At 40.1% G+C, this 20,314-nt stretch overlaps 1 protein-coding gene across 3 annotated transcripts in view; it reads right to left on the reverse strand.

Moving 5' to 3' along the window:
• adamts18 (ADAM metallopeptidase with thrombospondin type 1 motif, 18) overlaps positions 1 to 20,314 on the reverse strand; it is a 53,299-nt gene that overhangs the window by 26,149 nt on the left and 6,836 nt on the right. For 2 of the 3 annotated variants that reach the window (XM_067495412.1, XM_067495413.1), the window contains 9 exons: positions 13,623 to 13,917; positions 11,694 to 11,908; positions 10,858 to 10,941; positions 10,585 to 10,744; positions 9,279 to 9,384; positions 8,215 to 8,352; positions 7,976 to 8,129; positions 6,310 to 6,405; positions 4,955 to 5,103 (listed from right to left, as the gene is read on the reverse strand). In XM_067495412.1, coding sequence (XP_067351513.1) covers positions 4,955 to 5,103; positions 6,310 to 6,405; positions 7,976 to 8,129; positions 8,215 to 8,352; positions 9,279 to 9,384; positions 10,585 to 10,744; positions 10,858 to 10,941; positions 11,694 to 11,908; positions 13,623 to 13,917 — 1,397 coding nt within the window. Of the gene's footprint in view, positions 1 to 4,954; positions 5,104 to 6,309; positions 6,406 to 7,975; positions 8,130 to 8,214; positions 8,353 to 9,278; positions 9,385 to 10,584; positions 10,745 to 10,857; positions 10,942 to 11,693; positions 11,909 to 13,618; positions 13,918 to 20,314 lie in introns of those variants that run through there. The other variant, XM_067495414.1, reaches the window with a different exon arrangement.

Below are 20,314 nucleotides of genomic sequence, written 5' to 3' on the forward strand. Positions count from 1 at the left end.
CATGCACACACACAAAGTGCCCGTCTCAGCACATATTTAACCACGTGCCCATTGATTCCAGAACATATGCAGGTAATGAAGCTTTGATGTGACACTACTTAGAAACCACTTCTTAGAAAAAGGCAAAAAGAGTTGATATTGAGGATGTCATGGCGGACATCCAAGGCATTTTAATCCAATCTCTAGCAGAGAAAATTGAGTTTAGCTATTAACTGAAGTGGCCAGCAAGAATACACAGACGCAACCAGAGAAACTGGAACCATGGTGATCAAACATGCCTAATAAAAACAATTCAATAAGTGTCTTAATGCTATGAAATGTTTTGGATAAGGAATTGAAAAAGTGCCCAATACGAACAGCAAACACCAGGGAGATGAAGCAACTAGAGTTTTGAACATTTCTGCATAAACTGTATGTCAGCAAAAATCTGAACCAGAAGATCCATGTTGCTTCACAGCATTTTTGCAATGCATCCCCCAATTCAGACCTGGACTCAATCAAACAGGGACTCCACTGCCAAGAGTGATGGAGCTTTCTTGAAGGTGTGTGTGTGTGTTTGTGTGCGTGCGTGTATGTGTAAACCTATTCTGTGTCAGTTTTGCCCCCCTTAGTGAGGGGTAGGTTGGCACAGGTTTTCACATCCCTGATTCTGTTAAATCTCAGAAGCAGACAAACCCAGATGGTAATGTGCTTATTTGCAGGGCACCAATGTACTGCGTCAGTCAAGGACTGATCAGAAGAGTATGGAAGATGGGTACTTCACAAAGTATTTGAATGTACATTTATTGACAATCTGGCCCTGAGTTTCACAACACTCTTGATTTCTATTCCACTTATCTTCCACAACCTCTCATCTCCTCTGTCTAGAACATCCGGTGTCATTGGTTATAAATCTACTTCCTACAACAATGCTAGTTCAGACTGCATTTAAGCTATTCCTCTTGTGTTTATACACCCCCAACCCCAACTCAGCCCTGAAGACAGTTAAGGATGCATTAATGTCCCAGACGTCCAGTAAATCTGCCCTGTCGACTAAAGCTGGGACTAAACTCCTGTATATCGGAGGTCGAGAGGTGTGGTCTTTTGTCTTTTTTCCCCATAGATCCACATTTTGCTGCTGTACAAGCCATGTTCAAGGTCTAGTGGAAGACTCCACCAAACTAAGCGTCATTGCCCTCTCATCATACGACCCTATTTCCTTCGAATCAAGCATGTGACAACAAAACCAGGTCAAGATTGAGAACCTAATCTCCCAGGCTTGTTGGCAAGGATTAGGTTGACTGGATTTGATCTGGCAGGTGGTCTAGAGGGACTAGACGAGTGAGGTGGAGGGAGGGAAGAAGATACATTTTTCGTCTTGGAACAACTCCGAGAACGGAAGGCTTAATCAGCTGATCCCATAGAACTCTTTTACAAGACTGAGCAAATCATACATGCTTATCTTGTGAAAGTTGTTTGTGAGTGTGCAAAATGAAATTACGACTGCTCCTGCTGAGTGATTCTGTAGCAGGACAAAGGTCAAAATGTACAAAAGGCTGTCGTATCTGCAACATCAACATCCAAACAATAGTGGATTTTATTGGATGTTATCTAAACTCATATTCTTGTCATTTATACATGCTGTATATATATATCTATATTAGAAATTTGATATGAATGTACAGTATATGTTTAAAAAATGCCAATTTATGTTTCCAAAGATTTGAAGAGCACTGAGTCTGAGGATGAACATAACACTGGAAGCAAGCGGTCAGATTCAGGCTAATCCTTCTTGTTCTGCTCAGATTAAGAACAGTGGGGCCCTGTCAAAATAATCACAGATTATTACGAACAAACACTCTGAAAGTCATGAGTCAGGCACTAAAATGTGACTCAGGAATATTTTGGTGGAGTTGTTTTTGGGCAGTGTCTGGGTGGCTGTACAATGGTGGCAATGAAGAGATGCAGTATTTAAATATCCCACATCTAACTGTTTTCACATGAGAACTGTAACGTATCCGAGAAGTTGTCTCTTTAACTGTGTTTTGAAAACGTGTTTTTATTACTGATTTATATTTTGTTCTCACTTGTTTTTAACATGCACTCTATGTCCTTATGACCCCATAACTCGATATTTAACCATCATCTTTCAACGGCAGCTGCTGCAAAGTGTTATTTAGTGCCACGTGAGTGACAAATGAAGTTGAAAGCTAACCTGGTTTAAAGGGCTCTGTGGCCCTTTATGGTCTGTCAGTCATGGTTTATAATGTGTATCATATGAGGGCCAGTGTACTTCTTTGATGACTCACATGGATTAGGAGACAAGTCAGCTGTGACAGACAGAGCAGCCACATGTGTGTCTGCCCAGCTGTTAAGTAAGCACTAATGAAGCCAGTGGAGTCAAGAAGATGACAATGTAGAAATCTGCAAATATCAGAATAGACTCCTTAATGGAATGGATGTAAGGATAACATAATATGTGAGTTGGTGCTGTTGCTCACAACAGAAAATTTGCATTTAGAACAGACTAAATGCTGAAGCAGCTGAAGTCATAGAAGAAGAGGTAGCTGAAATACAGATAGTAAAAGATGATTAAATGGAAGTGCTGAATAATGCTGTTGGTGTAGCTAGTCACAAAAAAAAATTGCAAATGTCAGTTGAGGTGTCGGCTGAGGAGTCAACACACAGCAGTTGGGGTAAAATGTGTAGAAACAGCTTTGGCCTTCAGTGAAAGTATACTAAGAAGAGTTCTTCTGTTGAACTGTAATGACTGAAAGCAGAGGAAGTGAAATAAAGAGAAAGAAAGTAAAGGCTCTGAGTTGATGAGTGGGCCCTGAAAGCAGCTGGAGTACATACTGAGGAGCTAAGTTCAGTTAAATGATTGGTGGAGACTCGTCAGCTGTGTGCACTGTAAGCAGCTGGCTGTTTTGATCCAACTCTAATTTCTTGAGGCATGCTTAAAATTACCTTTTTATTGTTCAGGTGTGTGGTTATTTTGTGCTTTAATGACGCTATGTCTGTGCTTGTGTGTTTGACTGACAACCATGAAAGTTGTGTGAATAAAACAACGTTATGAAGTCATTTTGCTATTCGAGTCACATGCTGTATGCAGCAGACTCCACTTGGCTAAAGGCAGAACACAGGGGCAGCAGTTATGAAAAGAGCAACTGCATCCTTGTCATGGTGAAAACTCCTTTCAAGCATCACAAGTGTGTGTGTGTGTGTGTGTGTGTGTTTGTGTGTGTCTGTGGATACAATTGGAATTGGATGTGACGTGCATCATGATGTAACCTGCTATGACTAATTCCTAAATGACAGCAATTCTTAATGGTACAAACCAATCAGCAGATTCTTTGAGGTGAAGCCTAAGAACTGTGCATCAATCAAGGTGGTGAAGTGGCCTTGGATGTTAGACAAAGTCATTATGTTAGTCATGAGGATCCTACAGGAAATGTGTTTAGGTATAGGTGTCTCATAATACTGCATACTGCTAATACTGTATTACATGCGCATACATCTGCTCATGCAGGAATGTAATTTTGTGTGGTAATGGTGTGGTAGCTATGTGGTAATGCTGTCTCCTTTCATTGTAGTAGTGCTACAAATCCATTATTTAGAATATTGGTAATGTGAACATGCATTATTCAACGCAAGAGAGAAAAACCTTTAAACCCCCCCCCCCCCCCCCTCATTCTTTCCTATGAAAAACTCAGTTTCACATGGATGTTTGACTTGTTGCAAGTTAACTTTATTAGAGTTCAACTTTTTGGGTTTTTTTTTTCAGCATTAAATGACATTTCCAGACTTTTTTGTCTCTCTCCCAATATTTCTGTGACAGATACTCATCCAAAAGCATCAAATTTGTCAGATTTAACATTTGTGTTTTCTTTCAAAACTAAGTACACTATGTAATTCCTGTTTTGTCTTTAGTGAAAATATTTACTGTAAATGTTGTATTAATTAAAATGTACATTCAATTTGTGATAAACTTTTTTACAGAGGTCATGTGCCCGTATCATATTTATACAGTATATATAAGGAAGATGGAAATAAGCTGAGGATTTGGCCCTGATTTAAGCGCTGTTAAATGGTGTTAAAATCATTTGGTGATTAAAGCTCAAATATACTAGAGAAGAGCAGTCCCACTTGTGAATGTTCTCAAAAACAAGACACAATTTTTTACCCAGCATCCCAACTTTACTGAATGTGTGGTTTGTATATTCAATTTAAATGGCTAGTGTTTTGACAGCCAACTAATTGCAGGCTGCAACAGTCAATTATTTGATCCCAATATGATGGCAGAACAATAAAAAAAATCTATTCTGTATTATATGAAAGGGAATTTCTAAAAACATCTAATAAATCTCTCAGGCATTCTAGGCAATAACTATAAAAGATGTCTATAAAGAAACACAACATTAAAAGTGAGAATCTTTCACATGCATGTAATAGCATGCACAGAGCCTTTTTCTAACAAAGAGATATGCACAGTGGGATCTGGGTCTGCAGAATTATGTAGAATTATGTTTGTGTGAGTGAGCAGCAATAGGGGACGTTTGCTGACTGTCTTGGCAGCTTCCAGAGAAAAGAGCATGCTTTTCGGAGGTTTTTCCCGTCTGGAGCATGGAGAGAGATAGTCTGTCTGTCTGGACTGTCAGCCTGACTGATGAGAGCCGTTATCAGGCACATGTGTGTGTGCATGTACAGTATGTGTGTGCATGTCTTCGCTGACAGCTACCTGGCAGACGCCGCTTTCAGGTGTTCAGAAAGGAAGAATTTTGGGACATGAGACCTTCAAGAATTACTTTCTGGCCCAAACTGCAACTCAGATTTTTCATTGTAGAACGAGCCACGTGACAAAATGAAATCCTTTTGTCATGTGTTTGGCTAGTCAATCTATCTAAACGCATTAAAGCAGAGGTGATGAATTGGATTAGAAATACACAGTATGCAATGATATGCAAGTGTGGTTTACCTTGGGCTGGTGCAGGAGCGCTCTCTATACATAACCCCTCCTCCACAGGTTCTGGAGCAGTCAGACCACTGAGACCAGGCTGACCACTGGCCATTGACCGCCCTGGGACCATGTTCCCCATATTTTACACACTGACCTCTCCGACACCACTAGAGAAACGAGAAAAAGAAAGAATGAAAGTATAAAGAACATAATAAGACACAAAGAAATCACACTCTTATCAGCACTGTCCCAGGCATCTTGCCAGAGTTTCCTGGTTTGGAAAAATGCCCAGCACCACACCTGAACACCCAGACTCTCCAGCTGCAGCCAAAACACACATATACTGTTCACCGCAAGTGGCCGATCCAAGCCAAACCGTGCACTCACACACATCACCACCTCTCCCCTCTCTTAATATCATCTTACAATATGTGAAGAAGTGCAGCCGTTCTGCTGCCAGCTGGAACAACTTGCAGTGCCGAAATGCTTCTGCAGGTACATGCATGCGTGAGCTGCAAGTATGGACACTTTACAGAGCATTTATTGGTATTAGCAGTTTGGTTTTAATCAAGCAAGTGTCCAAATAAAATAATCTAGTTTTGCTCTAATCTCTGCCTGTAATTTTGGCTCTTAAGTAAGCGTGATTGAGTGGGGATGGGTTTAAACAAATAGCTTGGAGGAAAGACAATACATGCTTTCTTACATTGAGTTAGATGAGATACCACCCCTCTGTCTGTACGGTAAATATGAAGCTCCAGACAGCCAGTAAGCACAGAAACTAGAAATAGAGAATTTAAGAGTCCTGGTTCACCTAAAAGCAACAACATCTGCTTTCACATTGTTCCCTAGTTACCAAGTTGGATCTTATTTAGTGAATCTTAACAACAACTATGTGAATAAATGTCAAGATATGGTTTTACAAGAGATCATGCGCTAGACCATTTTCTGTTCTGAATTGTCTTTGTTTCCAGGCAACTAATGTCCTGCTAGTTACTAGGCTATACTAAACTAACTGACTACTGCCAGCAGCTTCATATTTTCCAAACTGCTCAACTAATTCCCAGCAAGCAATCCCAATAAGTATCATCTTTGCATAATTCAGCACCCAGTAACAGTATATGTTTTGTTAGTTGTATTGTCTGTGGTAGCTTCATCTGAAAAATATCCATATTCATATTATGTATCCAATGAATTATTACTATTATTATTGAATGAGAAAGTTCTTTTTTATTTCATTTTTGAGCATTACATGTAATTAAAAATGTGCATACAGTACGTAATTAGTGCACCAAGGAGTATACTGTGATTATCAGGGGCAGAATTATGGACAGGCCACAGTGATCATTAGGCGTTAAAAGAGGACCTTTTCTCACCATGTCAAGACCGCATGTTGTACCTTCTGCAGCTGGCATGAACTTGGTCTCGCACCGATGCCCTGTGCGATGACACCACAGCGACTTGCAGATGTCCTGTCGAACAAGATCCACACAAACATAAATGGTCTATTAATCAACTGTACCACTAGTGTTTATATCACATGTTCCTCACTTCTTATCTCTTGAGCCATCATGCCGGTCAATACGCTCCCACTGCCCCGATAATGGGGAATAAGCTTCTTCACGAAGCCTCTGTGTAAAATCTCATCACTGTACTTCTTTAATGGAACGAGCTATAATTGTACGTGTCATCTGACCCAACAATACAGAGACAGAGCAAGCAAGTGAGCACAGAGGGAGACCGGGGTCGAGAGACAGGCGGCAGAGTCTGGCAACGTGCCCGACTGGCAACAACAGAGAAATCAGAACAGAGGAAGGTGTATCTGAGTCTTTGTCCTCATGCTGATTTACTTGTCTGACATCGAGCAGGTGGTTGATTCTACATGAGCCTATCAGGGACAGAAAAGAAACAGGGGGAAAGAGTGTGAAAGGCAGCTCCAAATCCACTGTTAATCAGCATGTGGGTTCATTTACCACCCACTGGTTAGCACACAGCTCTAAGAAATGCAGATGTAGTATTTGATCTTCTGTTAGGGAAACACAGAAGAGATGTGAAGAAGTTGTGAATGGCCAAGGCAATGCCATGTGTGCTAATCTGTTATATATATACGATTTGCCAAAGTCCATTTCCCAGCAATTACAGCCTGTGAGAGAAAAGTATTTTAAACAGCATTTACATGTGAATCAACATCACTGAAAGCAGCCCAACATAAAGGCTTATACCAAGAGCACAAGGCTCTGGGAGTTTTCATGCAAAGAATGGAGTGCATTTTATTGCAGGGTCAAATGTGGGGGGCTTAGGGTTGTTTTCCAAAGATCCTGCTAATTAATAAAGTGCCAATTTAGCACCGCATCATTAGTGCTAAAAAGTAGACCATTCCAGTCCTTATATGGTCAGGTTCTTTCATCTCATTACTGGGGACTTGTCTGCTGTGCCTTAGTTTAAGCAATGAGGCATGAAGAAGAACTACTTTACGTAAATGTATGTAAATCCACTTTTATTCAATTGTTAGAACTGTTTAGTTCTCTGTAACTGCACACAACACAGGACTTAAATTATACATCTTTCCCTCTCTTGTACCTTTGGTTTTTTAGCATCTTGTTTCTCATGTCAGCGTTTCTCATGACATGATCCTTTTACCATATTTTACTAGGTTTCTTACAACATGTAGTGGCAAATGGTTAAACCCCAAATGACTTCATTTTTGGCCACTTAGGAGCGACATTCAAAAACATTACATACCTAAATGTATGTAACATATTATGAGCTTACGATTGAAAACCGAAGCCTCTTGCAGCTGAAAATAATACTAATGGGGTAATTGAGAGTGACTCAAAAATACTTTTTTTGGACTGAAAGCTGCTAAATACCCCATAGAGTTGTGAGTTAACTGGAGAGTAGGATGATTATTATCTTTGTGTTTTTCGCCATGGATTATCCCCTTTCACTTCAAAGTAGTTCTGGCATTTTTAAATAATGGTAAAATAGGACACAAACCAAGTAAAAATTGTAATTGGAAAAAAATTATAAGGAATTTCTCACCTTGACAAAATCAAGGCTGCACAGTTTGGCCTTGGACCCAAACTGCCACTTGCACTGTATGTCTGCATCATACAGCTGACCTGGAAGCTGTTCTGGGTACTTGTACTGGCCAATCTGCTTGGGCTCATCCACTAGACAGGATGCCTGGGCTGTTCTGATGAACACAGCAAACCACCTGTGTCAGTGAGACAGCGCCTACAACTGAATCACTTGAAAATTGAACACATCATGTGGCCTACCCAAGGAAGCGGCTGAGGTACTGACGACTACAGGTGGACCAAGAGAATACCCCGTTGTTTCCCGCCAGAGTGGGAGACATAATGTTGCCTTCTGTCTTGCGACAAGGATTCCCTTCCCCATCATGGATCATTCCGAAACTGGAGAAAAGGGAGAGAAATAGGAGACCTTAAGTCCACATGTAATGACGGGAAGTCACTGATCCGTGTGTAATGTGAGTTCTTGAATAGCAGATAATTGAATAATTCACAATATAGTGCCATAGAGATATATAAAAAGCATTTTATAAAAAGCTATGTGCAAGTTTAATGTATTTTTTAATTAATACTGACAGTTTCCGTTAAGTTGATTAAGCCGATGTCAGCATCGCTTTTCTTGTTTACATTACATAACAACTACAACAGGTCATATGTTCAGCAATTACTTCTTTGCTAATTTGTCAGTGATTAACAATCTTCATCATTGACTCAACATCTGTCTGCGCATGCATAGCTGGCTAAATTCCTCTGCCTATTTTAGCTCATAGATATTGACATATTAATTACACAGTTGAAAAAAACAAAACAAAACAAAAAAAAAGCTTTGTTCCCAATTTGCGGTGAAAGCACAGCAGACACAAACAAGAGTTTCATGGCAACTCGAATAGTACAAACATTAAAAATAAACTGACATCTATCTCAATGGAAACGTATAAAAACACACACCAAGATGTGCAGCCTCAGGCAGTTTCCATTATTCTCTCACAAAGTGTCATGGTGGGAAAGAAGTACTGCTCTAATGCAAGATCCTTATGTCCAAATGTATTTGTTTCTTTAAATCAGACTGTGTTTATTTCAAATTCATTACATCCACTTACAGCATAAGGCCAGTATGGAGCCTGATGTAGTGCACTGTTCTACAATCACGCTAATGTCTGGAAGTTATATGCATTTAAGTCTGCTTGTGCAGTTTTGGTCAGTGTTTTGGGCATTTTTGGGGACTGTGTTTTCATATAACTTTGATATAAAGAAAGTTAAGTGTGTAATTTATCATGGTGGTTATCAATGCAGTCTTTTTCTAAACATACTTGTGTCCCGACTCATGAGCGATGGTGAAAGCCAGACCCAGTCCTGTGTCCTCATTAATGGTACAACTCCTGTACTTACTGCACATGCCACTAATGGGAGCAAAACCTGCCCAGAGGAAGAGGGAGAGAGATAAAGTGTGAGGAGAACAGGATACGTGATTATGAAGTGTAACAAAGTGACTGGCTGAAAAGCCTGAGGTGAACGAAATGAAGCCTTAAATTTGTAACATAAAATGTTCTTGTCTCTTTCTTTGTGTTCCCTAAGCACATTCTTTCTGTCGAAACCTCTGACAGATTTGGCAGGGGGGGAAAAAAAAGTCTTTTCACACACACACAGACACACACTTGCGTACATGCGTGTATTTTGGGGAATTTCACACCGGCTGCAAAGTTCTACTTCACAAGCCATGGCCCATTTCTGGACTCCTTTCACTGATCAGAGACTCTGGTATCCCGTCAGCTTAGAGGACTGCTGCTGATGGTGGACCTGAATGCATTAAAAAGATAAGTGATCGTAGATGTGGGATTTACCATAACTGACAAGCTGATGAAAATTTTTCGCTAGGGTTCACAGTTTTTTTTCCCCTATTATTTTGGCAGCAGTAGAACCAAAAATAAGAACATGTACAGTAGAAACATCAATATGTGATTGATAAATGTGCCCGTGACTTACAAAAAAACAGATGTTAAACTTTAATAACATTGGCAGAATATGGGTCACAAATCTGCAATGTAGTTACTCTCAAAACCAATAATTTAGTTTTGTGTTGTCTTTGTCCCTTTTTTAGAATTTTATACTGTTAATAAATCAGTTTATGTTTTTAAAATTCTTTCACCTATTTTCCTCCAGCAACTAATGGCATAAAGTGCTATCCTGAGATTACTCTTAGTATTCTATCATTAGTATACATTAGCTGACTATGTTGCTGCTAAAGTTGCCATTTTGTTTCTAGGATCAGGTACAATTATGCCCCATCATTTGAGCCATGATGGGGCATAATTCTTGCTTGAAAGTTATTACTTTGTTACGGATTTTTAATTTTGCTTATCCACATGTTGCTCACATTAGTTGTTTTGCCCACAGCTGTACCTGTAACTACTGCAATAGCATGTACCTTTTGATCAAAGCAACAAATTATTGTATGCCTGTACTTCCAATCTCTTCCGCTTGCACTTGTCAAGCTCCCAATGTCCCAATGACCCACCAACATTTCAAGAACATGTCAGAGCACTGTCATTGTCCTTATTACTATCGCCCACCTCCTGGAGGTTTAAGTTTAATACAGTTAGCTGAGGATGGTCTCACCCAGCGTATCACAGGGCTCATTCTTCCAGGAGCAGATGTCCAGCCCGGTCAGGAGTACAGCATGGTCATGCCGTTTACCCCCTTTCCCCAACAGGCCGGACTGCCACTGACAAAAACTGTTGAGGGACTGGTCAGCGTGGTGATTTATGGTCAGGCCCAGCTTGAGGTAAAGGAGAAATAAAGAAAAACAGAAATATAAGAGAGAGTGATTAAGTGAATCGATCAATCGTCAGTGTCCAGAGCAAAACAACACATTTTTCTGAATCCACTCACCGGGTCCTGTTCCAGTAATAGCAGGCTGACAACCACAATGTTGATGTCAGTCCCAATGGTGCCATCTTTGAAAAGACTAGAAACCTGTGAAAGCATAGAGAAAAATTGTTGGTAATATTCCACAATTTAAATTAAATCATGGTTTTTATGATTGTGAAATGCAAATGTTCAACACTCAGTTACTGCCAGGATGCATGCATTACTGCAGAAGAAGGTCCACTTCCTAGATCATGACATTAATTCATGTTGCAATCAAAAACACAGAGTTTAAAGGTTCAGATATTAGTGAGGGCCAAAAGATTTTAGATTAAAATATGTAGATCTCTGCATTTTTAGTCAGCACAGCAGTGATGCAGTGAGATGGTGCATAATGCATTTTAACATACTCTAACAAAGCACTAATCATTAGAGAGACTAACTAACCTCCCTCAAAATGTTATAGGCTATATACTGTATCATATAACATCATATTACACTTGGATCAGATTTTGTAAAGCACATTTAAAGCTTGCCAATATCATATTTAATGAACAGTAACCTTGTTACTGTTACTGTTCATTCCTTTTTACTGTTACAGTAACAAGAGCTAGTGATGAATGAAAAAATGAAAAATATTTTTAAAAGTAAGTACTAAACATGTTAACCTAACACACACACACTGATCGCATGACCCTTGGCCTGCAGGTCATAGCAGTTGGTAAAGAGTCTCTTAGTGGCCAGAAGAAGGATTAGAACAAGATCTGAGAGAAACACCAACAGAACAGATTTCACGGATCCTCAATTCACAAATGTTTTACATTCTATCTCCTCTTTTCCATCTCTTCCCCAATCCTCACCATGTTCATGACGGTGAGGACATATGTAGTGACGTTTTCCCTGCCGTGCTTCTCCAGCATCTTCCTGTCTGCTACCACCAGGGTCTCCACATTCAGACCTCCCAAATTGTTGGAGTTGATGGGCGATCTCTTTGCCCTTCCTGGATCTTCCACCTCAGGGGTTGCAAACTCATCAGGCATGGTGAAGCGGTCCTCAGCGGGAGGCTTGGGAGCATCTAGGAGGGCAAAAATGAACGGACGGAAAGGGAGGAGAGACAGAGAGAGTATGAGGGAGAGTGACAAAGATGCAGAGGAAAGGGAGAGAGGGAGGACTTGGCAGTGAGGGTCAAATGAATGAACTGTCTTTTTCCTGGCTCGTGCCGGGTGATAAGAATAAAGGTTTAGGTGTTGAAAGGACAGGAAATTCACTCCCCATGCTGTTTCCTACCTCTCACCACTATAAGGAAACATAAAACTATTAACTAGGTGGAGGGCCGAGCAGCCCCAGGCTGGAATGGACCAATGCACTCAAATACATTTGCAATAAATCTTTCAAGTCTTTATAATGATTGTGTATATATAAACAGACTGAATTGGACATCTTCATAAAGTATTTAACAATATGTTGAAATAAAAAAGCCATCGCGGCACAATAATACAGTGACAATGTTTTAGAAATAGAAATGTGCAAATATTTACTGTAGTGTCCCATAATATTGTAAAACGTTTTAAAAGTTTAGTACAAGTAAATAAGTTTAGTACAATTTGAGAGAAATATCTTGTGCTTTCAAAATTAATATTTAAAATTTCTTGATAAAAATATATAGTTTGTGAATCCAAAAGATGAATATGGAAAATAAGCTTAATGAGCTTTACAACTGGGGGATTGGTGGGTGGCCGCCACAGTCAACGAATCAATTTTAATTTCTCGTAATTTGTGTTTCGTATTTACTAAAGACAAATACAAATTAGGAGAAATTTAAATTGACTTGGCGACTCTAGCGTAGAGCGGTCATCCACCAATCCCACAGTTGTTGGTTTGATCCCTGGGTCCTCCGGTCAGATGTCAAAGTGTCCTTGATCAAGCCACTGAACCCCAACTTAGTTGCTCCCAGTGAGTGTTGGCCAGCTGCATAGCAGCTCCCCCATCGGTGAGTGAGTGTGAATTGGTGAATAAGAAGCAGTGTAAAGAACTTTTAGTACCAATAGGTAGAAAAGCGCTATATAAGTACAGACCATTTACCATTGTTTTATACTTGGACAATGCACAAAGTCTAAGTTATTCAGATATAAATATGCTACCATATATATACTGTATATATATATATTTTTTTGTTTGTTTGTTTGTTTTGTATGTTTTAAGAGAAAATGTCTTATTGTGAACCTGAAGTTTCAGATGCTGCATAATCCCAACCATGTACTACATGCAAATGCTTCTTCCTCCACTGTATAACACACACCAATTATTAACTTTAGATGTGACTTTTTTTAATGTCACATCACAAACCCACAATACTTAAGTATTAAATAAGACAAGGAAATGCAACAAGTAATTCTTGGATGTCAAGTAAGCAGTGTTGTTCAGCAAAATAACTTGATTTGATTAAAATGTTAACCACAGGTATTTATATGCAAGCAGCTGATGCTCATGATGAGCACCTCAGTGGAGAGAAGTGGGATTTCTGCTTATTGCCTAAATTAATCATAATTAAGTACAAAAAAGAATTTGGTAACAGTGTATGTTTCAAAGTCATCATTAAAAAGTCAATGCATTTAAAGTGTTATAGATCCCTGTCAGTCATTTTGTATAACACATCAGTCATGTGACATGAGTTGTTGATATCTGTTTGTAGTGTGTACACAATAGTATACAGTAACTTCACTTCCTCAACATTAATGCACAATTATCAGATATTAAAAATTTAAGGAATATGAGGTTCCCTTACATACATTGCTTGCGGCGACCGCAGAAGTGTTGCCTCTGCAGCTTTCCATGCTGGTAGTCATGGTGATGATGCTGCTGCTGCTGCTGCTGCTGGTGATGATGATGATGATGAAGGTATGGATTGTCAGGTCTAGAAGAACTGGCGGTGACAGATCTTTTGTGGATCATGTGTTCTGCAGAACGTTTGTAGACTACATGTGGGTGGTGACCATCGGGGGCGCTGTAGTTGTGTTTTTTGGCCAGATGTTCAGGTAGCGGGGCGATAAAATACTCCTCCTGCGACACGCGGATCAAACCGGACTGGAAAAAATACACAAACACAAAGCATGGTAAAGGAGTTCAAATCTATAAATGAATACACATCTTCAATGAGAAATGTTTTAGCAGTAGTTAGTGTTCAACATTTGACAATAAAAAAAAAGTGTTTCATAGGTTCGAGCAATCCAGTCTTCATTACATGACCTTTTTAAAAGCTACGTGCAGCTAACTCACCCAGAAGACAGTCGTACTCTTAACCTGAGGGGCTAGTATGCATTTCCCCCAAAAACCCACCCAGATCAGCCCAACATGAACCTAGAAGCCACAGTGTATCTTAATATTAGGCATATGTGCGCAGTGGAAGAGCATACGGCTGTTAGGGGCGGACATTTTATTTAGCTGGAGGACAGAAAAGTGTGAAATTACTGTTTTTATGGTGAGCCTAGCTTTGTTTTCCTGGGATTATGACAGAATTGTGTGTGCAATTAGAATGAGGTAAAAGGAGGTTTGGGCTTTACTTCAAAACATAATTTCCTCAAAGCAGAACACATTACAGTACCGGGGGTTGACATATTCACATAAATGACAACATTGTGTTTCTGTGAACTTTAGCAGGGTATATTTGGAATTGACTCAAGAAGTCAAACTAGGAAGAGAATTGGTTTGGACAAACACAACAAAAACATATGGACAAGCATGCATAAGTGTACAGTACAAATCATAATAATGCATAATAATATGATTTAAGTTTTGCAGAAGGAGTCACTTTGATAAGATTTTCTTGTCCCTGGACACCTTATGCATGCAAATCAACTTGTCTATCCACTAGTCAAAAATCAAAGTAGCAGGTTGTTTCTAAGTGGACTGGCCTTAACTGCTCTGGGACTGACAGACTGAGCTACTGAAGCTTAAACATTCCGTCTGACCATGGAATTCTACCTAATTCACTATACGACCCACCAAATGTACACAACATAGCTGTGCAATCAATCTCTCTCTCTCACACACACACACACACACACACACACACACACACACACACACACACACGCACACACAAACAGACTGTATGCATCAGTGAATTGCTCAAAAGCACAAACAGACACATGTACACCCACTGACCCAATGACCTGCAACCTTTGTGTCAGCAACCCACTGAAGTGCGTGTGCGTCTGTGTGGGTGTGTGCGTGCGTGTGTGAGACAGGACCCTGCTCCCGTTGAACTGACCCCATTCCCCTAGACTAGCAGGTGGCAAAATAAACACAGGCAGGACAAAAAGGAAGCCATGGCGAGGCTCTTGTTGTCAAAACACGGCCTGAATTCATGGCAGGCTGCCTTCATCAGCCCAATCCATCCCTCTAACCATCCATCCACCCCTCTAACCATCCGTCCATCCATCCATTTCCCTGACCTTCCAGCTGCAAGCACATCTTTCATCACTCCATAAATCAGCTTCTCCTCCCATCAGCCTATCACTGAGCAATGGGAAGTTTTACACTAGGTTAACTGTCAAACTTCATTATTCAGACTACACATATGATCTACATAGTCCCGTGGTTGGGACTTTTGGTCTGCAGTGTCAGTGGTTTGAACCCCATCATATCAAAACTTGCCAAAACAACCTTGAGCAAGATATCTCACAGCCACCTGCTCCAGCGCTATTGCTCTGAAGGGGGGAAATAAAAATTTCCCCTGCGCCATGAATAAAACATATCAAATCAAAGTGTAGACTTAAGAAAGAGAAGGTTCTTGGCGAAAAAAGACTGCAGCTTCCAAAAATAGAATGGAATTTAAAAGCAAGCTCAAGGGAGGAGGTCAAAGGAGGTGTCTCCCATCAACACACACTACCGTCGCCTCTCATTTGCCCATGTTTTTGTCTGTCTCTCTGTCTGGCATTTACTACAACACTGACCTTGTAAAAGCACAGACCTCATCAAATATGTTTCTTTTAAGGATGAAAAACTTTTCATTGTGGTATGTTTTAATAGCCCCTTCTATCCAACTATACTTCATAATACCGGCATAAATAATTTCACGATTTCTTCCCTCGTCTAACACGTTCAGAACATTACACTGCCTTTACTACAACTGTGTTAACTGTACTAGAATTTGCAGTACATGTAATCTAATTAGACTAGGAAATTAGTAATTTGTATTACTAATTAGTAACTTATACACAAACTTAATTAGTGTATATACATTAAACTTACTTTTATTAGCATCTACTGTATCTTTTAGAAAATGCCATATACACAGAAGCTCCTTGATGCAAAACTATAATTTTTTATATTGATATAGCATACCAATATAATTTTTGATATAGAAATAATTTGATTGAGTGTGCAGCTCATGCAAAACAAAATTCACACAAAACAAAAATTGTGTCACCAGTGGCTAATATATTTCATCACAAACACAACAATGAAGGTTATGGAGTAGTTCTAGCGTTGTTGTAAGAGGAGCTGGATAATTTGGTTCAGCTGTGTCCATTTTTGTAAAAATAATTTGGTTTTATGGCTCTCTGTAGAGCATTTTACACAAGTACACGTGCCCAGTGCTCGTAGCCTCTACACCTATAGGCTCCAAAGCTATAAGCTACTGTACCGCAGCTCCACAGAGTCCACATGGAGATGGCTGTGAACGGTGAGCACAGGTTGCTTCTCTGATTTGGTACAATAAGTATGTGTGTAGAAATGGAAGCTCTGTAGCTGTTTGCATTTTACAAACTCAGATCTAGCATCACCATCTGTACTGGCTTTGTCACTCTTCATTAAAGTGTGTAAAGAGGAGAATGAGTAAGAGTAGGGTCCTATTCAATACTAAGACAGAGATGGCAAGCGTATAAAAATAAAAAAAAAAAACAAGGACATGACCCGATTACATCTATCTGTACATCTATTCGTCCAGTATTATTCTGGTTTGAAGATGAACTATGAAATAAAACCCCAAATAAATATTTTTATGTTCACCTTCCTCTGAATACATCCAGCTTAATTTCTCATGACCATGACTTTCTTCACTTTCTGCCAGCACTGTCACATGACCGATTAAATGTTTCGCATTTGTCATTTGAGCCACCTGCTTCCCATTGCCATCATCCCCCAGACATGTTGTGACTCCTGGACAACACAGCTCTCCGAAATTTCATGACAATTATCATTTTCTTGCAATGTTGTACCTCAACAATTCATTTTAATACAGTAATACTTTAGTGTTTGCCTAATCTTTTTAAAATATTTCCAAATATTTAGCATTTTATGCTGCTATAGACTTGAAATTAAGATAACTTTGGTTCTGCTGCTTTCATCATTTTAACAATTTTTTTTTTAAGCACGTGATACCTCCAACATTGTGTGGGCACAGTATTATAGTATGCTGAGGTGTCCCTTTATCGCAAGACGTACTTTAATATCCACCAGAGTTGTCTGGCAACTGATGTATAATGAGTTTTACAGAGCACCTGTAGACATCAGAGAGGCTCCCCAGAAAGTATACAGCAGACCAAGGCCTCATATTAAATACAACATTTTAATTAAAGGGATGAACACTCTCTGCTAAACACCACTTTACTTTCTACCTACATTTACACCCAGACTCTCACACTCGTTTTCTAGTTCCGATTACATGCTGAACATGGTCACCAGCAGTCAGCAATGTCACTATTTCCTATATAGGAAAAAAAATGTCTAAATGTCTCTGGAGTAGAGTTGACTTTTCACTTTCTTCTAGTTCTGTCTTTTTGGCAGTATGTGCCACACCATCCTTTGCTTGTCTTTGTATAAACTGTAACTTCTTTTAAGGTTTCCCACCGTGATATTATAAGGCAAATGAGTAAGTGCTTACATGCTGTTAAAGACTAGGCCTGAGCTGCAAGAACCCCCAAGCCAGTGATTACTGAGTACTAAAGCACATCTGCAGTCCAGCTCAGCAGACAATCACGTGAACACAGTGTGTGTTGAGGCTTGGGGGGGGGGGGGGGGGGGGGGGGAGATCCTAGAGGAGCAGAGGAGACCCCTTAGGCATCCAACAATTCAATCGTAATCTGAGTAATTACAGTTTGCTCAAGAGAAATGATGTGTATTTAAGATGAAGTAGAGGAGAGATGGTAATTTTGGATCTTGAATTAAAAGAATGCGAGCTAGGCAGCAATAACAGGGCATAAGATCAGTTACAGTTCCCCTAATTTAATGTCAATTTCTCAATGCACAGGAGTATTTACTTAAATCTAACCAGAGAGGGCACCTGAAACAGAGTCATTAGCAATCAGTTATAGTATCTCTGGATAACCCCCATCTTGTACAGCTGATTACATTTTTAGTCTGTCAATAGCCTTTTTTTTCATCACTAATTGTCTTTGAACAACCTACGAACATCCTCCGAGCATGTGTGGGGAACGCAGCAGAGGTGAGAAAGCACATTAAGAGAGAAAAGGATGGTGCTGGATGAGTCTTTTGTCAGCTGGAGCCTTTGGGCTTGGTCCCAATCGTTACCTCCAGCAGACACAGCGGGGAACATTGGGACTCCTCTAGAATGAGCCATACAAATGGAGATGTTCTCTTTCAAAGTGCTGTTAATTGCATTCTAACTAGGTTGCAGTGCAGCATCAACACTTTTGCCGTTAAAAGCACAGTACTGCTGTGACGTGAACAATGCGAAAGTGTAATTTAAATGTAATTCTTCATCCCACTGAAATGCACAAAGAATGTGGGTGGGAATGTGTGATTGTAAAAGTGACCTCTCAGCTCTCACTTTTCCACCAGCGGTTATCCAGCCCTCATCATCAGCATCTGGGACTGGAAGGGTGAGGACGACATAGATGGGAAGTTACACCCTATATACACCAAGATTCCTTTGTGTGTATGTGAAACATGATAATCACGCTCACCTCTTGTTGTGATAGTGACAGCGGTTAATGTTAATGTTCAATTTTATTACATAGTCACATAGTAATAATACATAGACACATAAAATAAAAAAGAGACAAAGCTACAGTGCCTTTTTAACTAAAGGTTAATGAACGTGGCTTCCCCTTCAAACCAAGAGAAGGCTAAACCCTTTGTGACACATGCCGATGCAAAAAAGGTACTTTGCGTGTATCTATGAGACGTCCATTGACACAGCGTCAGTATTTGACAGCCTGAGTGGACTAATTTCAAGTCTCACACTACAGCTAGCTTGATTCCCCTCAGAATAAAGCATATTGTAGCATTCATGGCAGTATACTGGGATGTCTGCTTGGAAACAGCTGGAAAAGCCACAGGTGAGTGCAACTGACGTGCTTTAGGCCGAGTATCCAAATCCGAAGTATAAGGGATACAGACGTCTTTAAGTCAACAGCAGGTTAAAATCCACCGTTAATGCCAGAGTTTGCCCTTCTCAAAGACTGGAATGGGTCGACTCCGATATGATGTGACAGTTGAGAGTAAAATGTTGGTATATGTCAAATGGCTGTGTGACACCAAACAGCACTACACTTTATTTCAAACTATTACATTACTATTACGTTAACTTCTGTGCAAGCCAATAAAACTAAACGTAAACATAATCTAAAATTACAGCTACTTTACTATTTGTTACTCTTTTTCAGCCAGGCAGGGCCATGTTTACTGTAACCCTGGACTGTTATACCACTGAACCCGTGAATGCACTGCAGTCGTGACAATAGTGGGTCACATTTGATGTATGGCCTCTGTTTGCAAAAGTTGCAGCATCCACTTGAAGACTTCAACACCAGCCATTAGTCTCGTGTGAGAAAGACCTTGCACAGACTGGAAAGGACGCACATGCACACACACACACACGCGTGCACTAACAGACTTTTCAGTTTTTTTCTCTCTCTTTCACATGCATCCCACACCCATGCTGAGAGCCTGATCCCCCTCTCCCGCTGGCATCTAACAGTGGGCACTACATCATTGTCAGCTTCCAGACCACCAGGGAACAGCTCCGGGCCACTCTCCTCTTGTAGCGCCAAGCTCTGAGCTCCTCTGTGGCCCAGCCCAGCTGCTGAGTTATGGCCAAACCGGAGAGGCACACTGTAGCGTGGAGAGGTTCCAATTTGTTGGCCTTTACAGAAAACGGACAGGTACAAATGGCCTCAGTGTTGGCTGAAAATCGGTCATTCAAGTGGCACTTTTAACTCTGCAAAGGCCTTTGGGATTTGGAGCACACTGACAAACACACAAACATCATATTTTGTCTTTGTTCCAGACCCTACGGATGAGTAATCATACATTGTCTGGGCTCCATGAGAAATCCAATGAGATTAAAGCATCTACACATGTTAAATATTGAGCATGTTTAAATGTATGCCCTCGGCCAAACACTTTTATTTTCCACATGTCATTTACAGACATTCCTTTAGATGCTTTCAGTGTCAATTATAAATATCCTATAGCAGTCTTGGAGTAGAACTGACGTTCAAATAATCAGTTATTT

Source organism: Channa argus, chromosome 2, assembly GCF_033026475.1.
Source record: "Channa argus isolate prfri chromosome 2, Channa argus male v1.0, whole genome shotgun sequence".
NCBI classification, from domain to species: domain Eukaryota; kingdom Metazoa; phylum Chordata; class Actinopteri; order Anabantiformes; family Channidae; genus Channa; species Channa argus.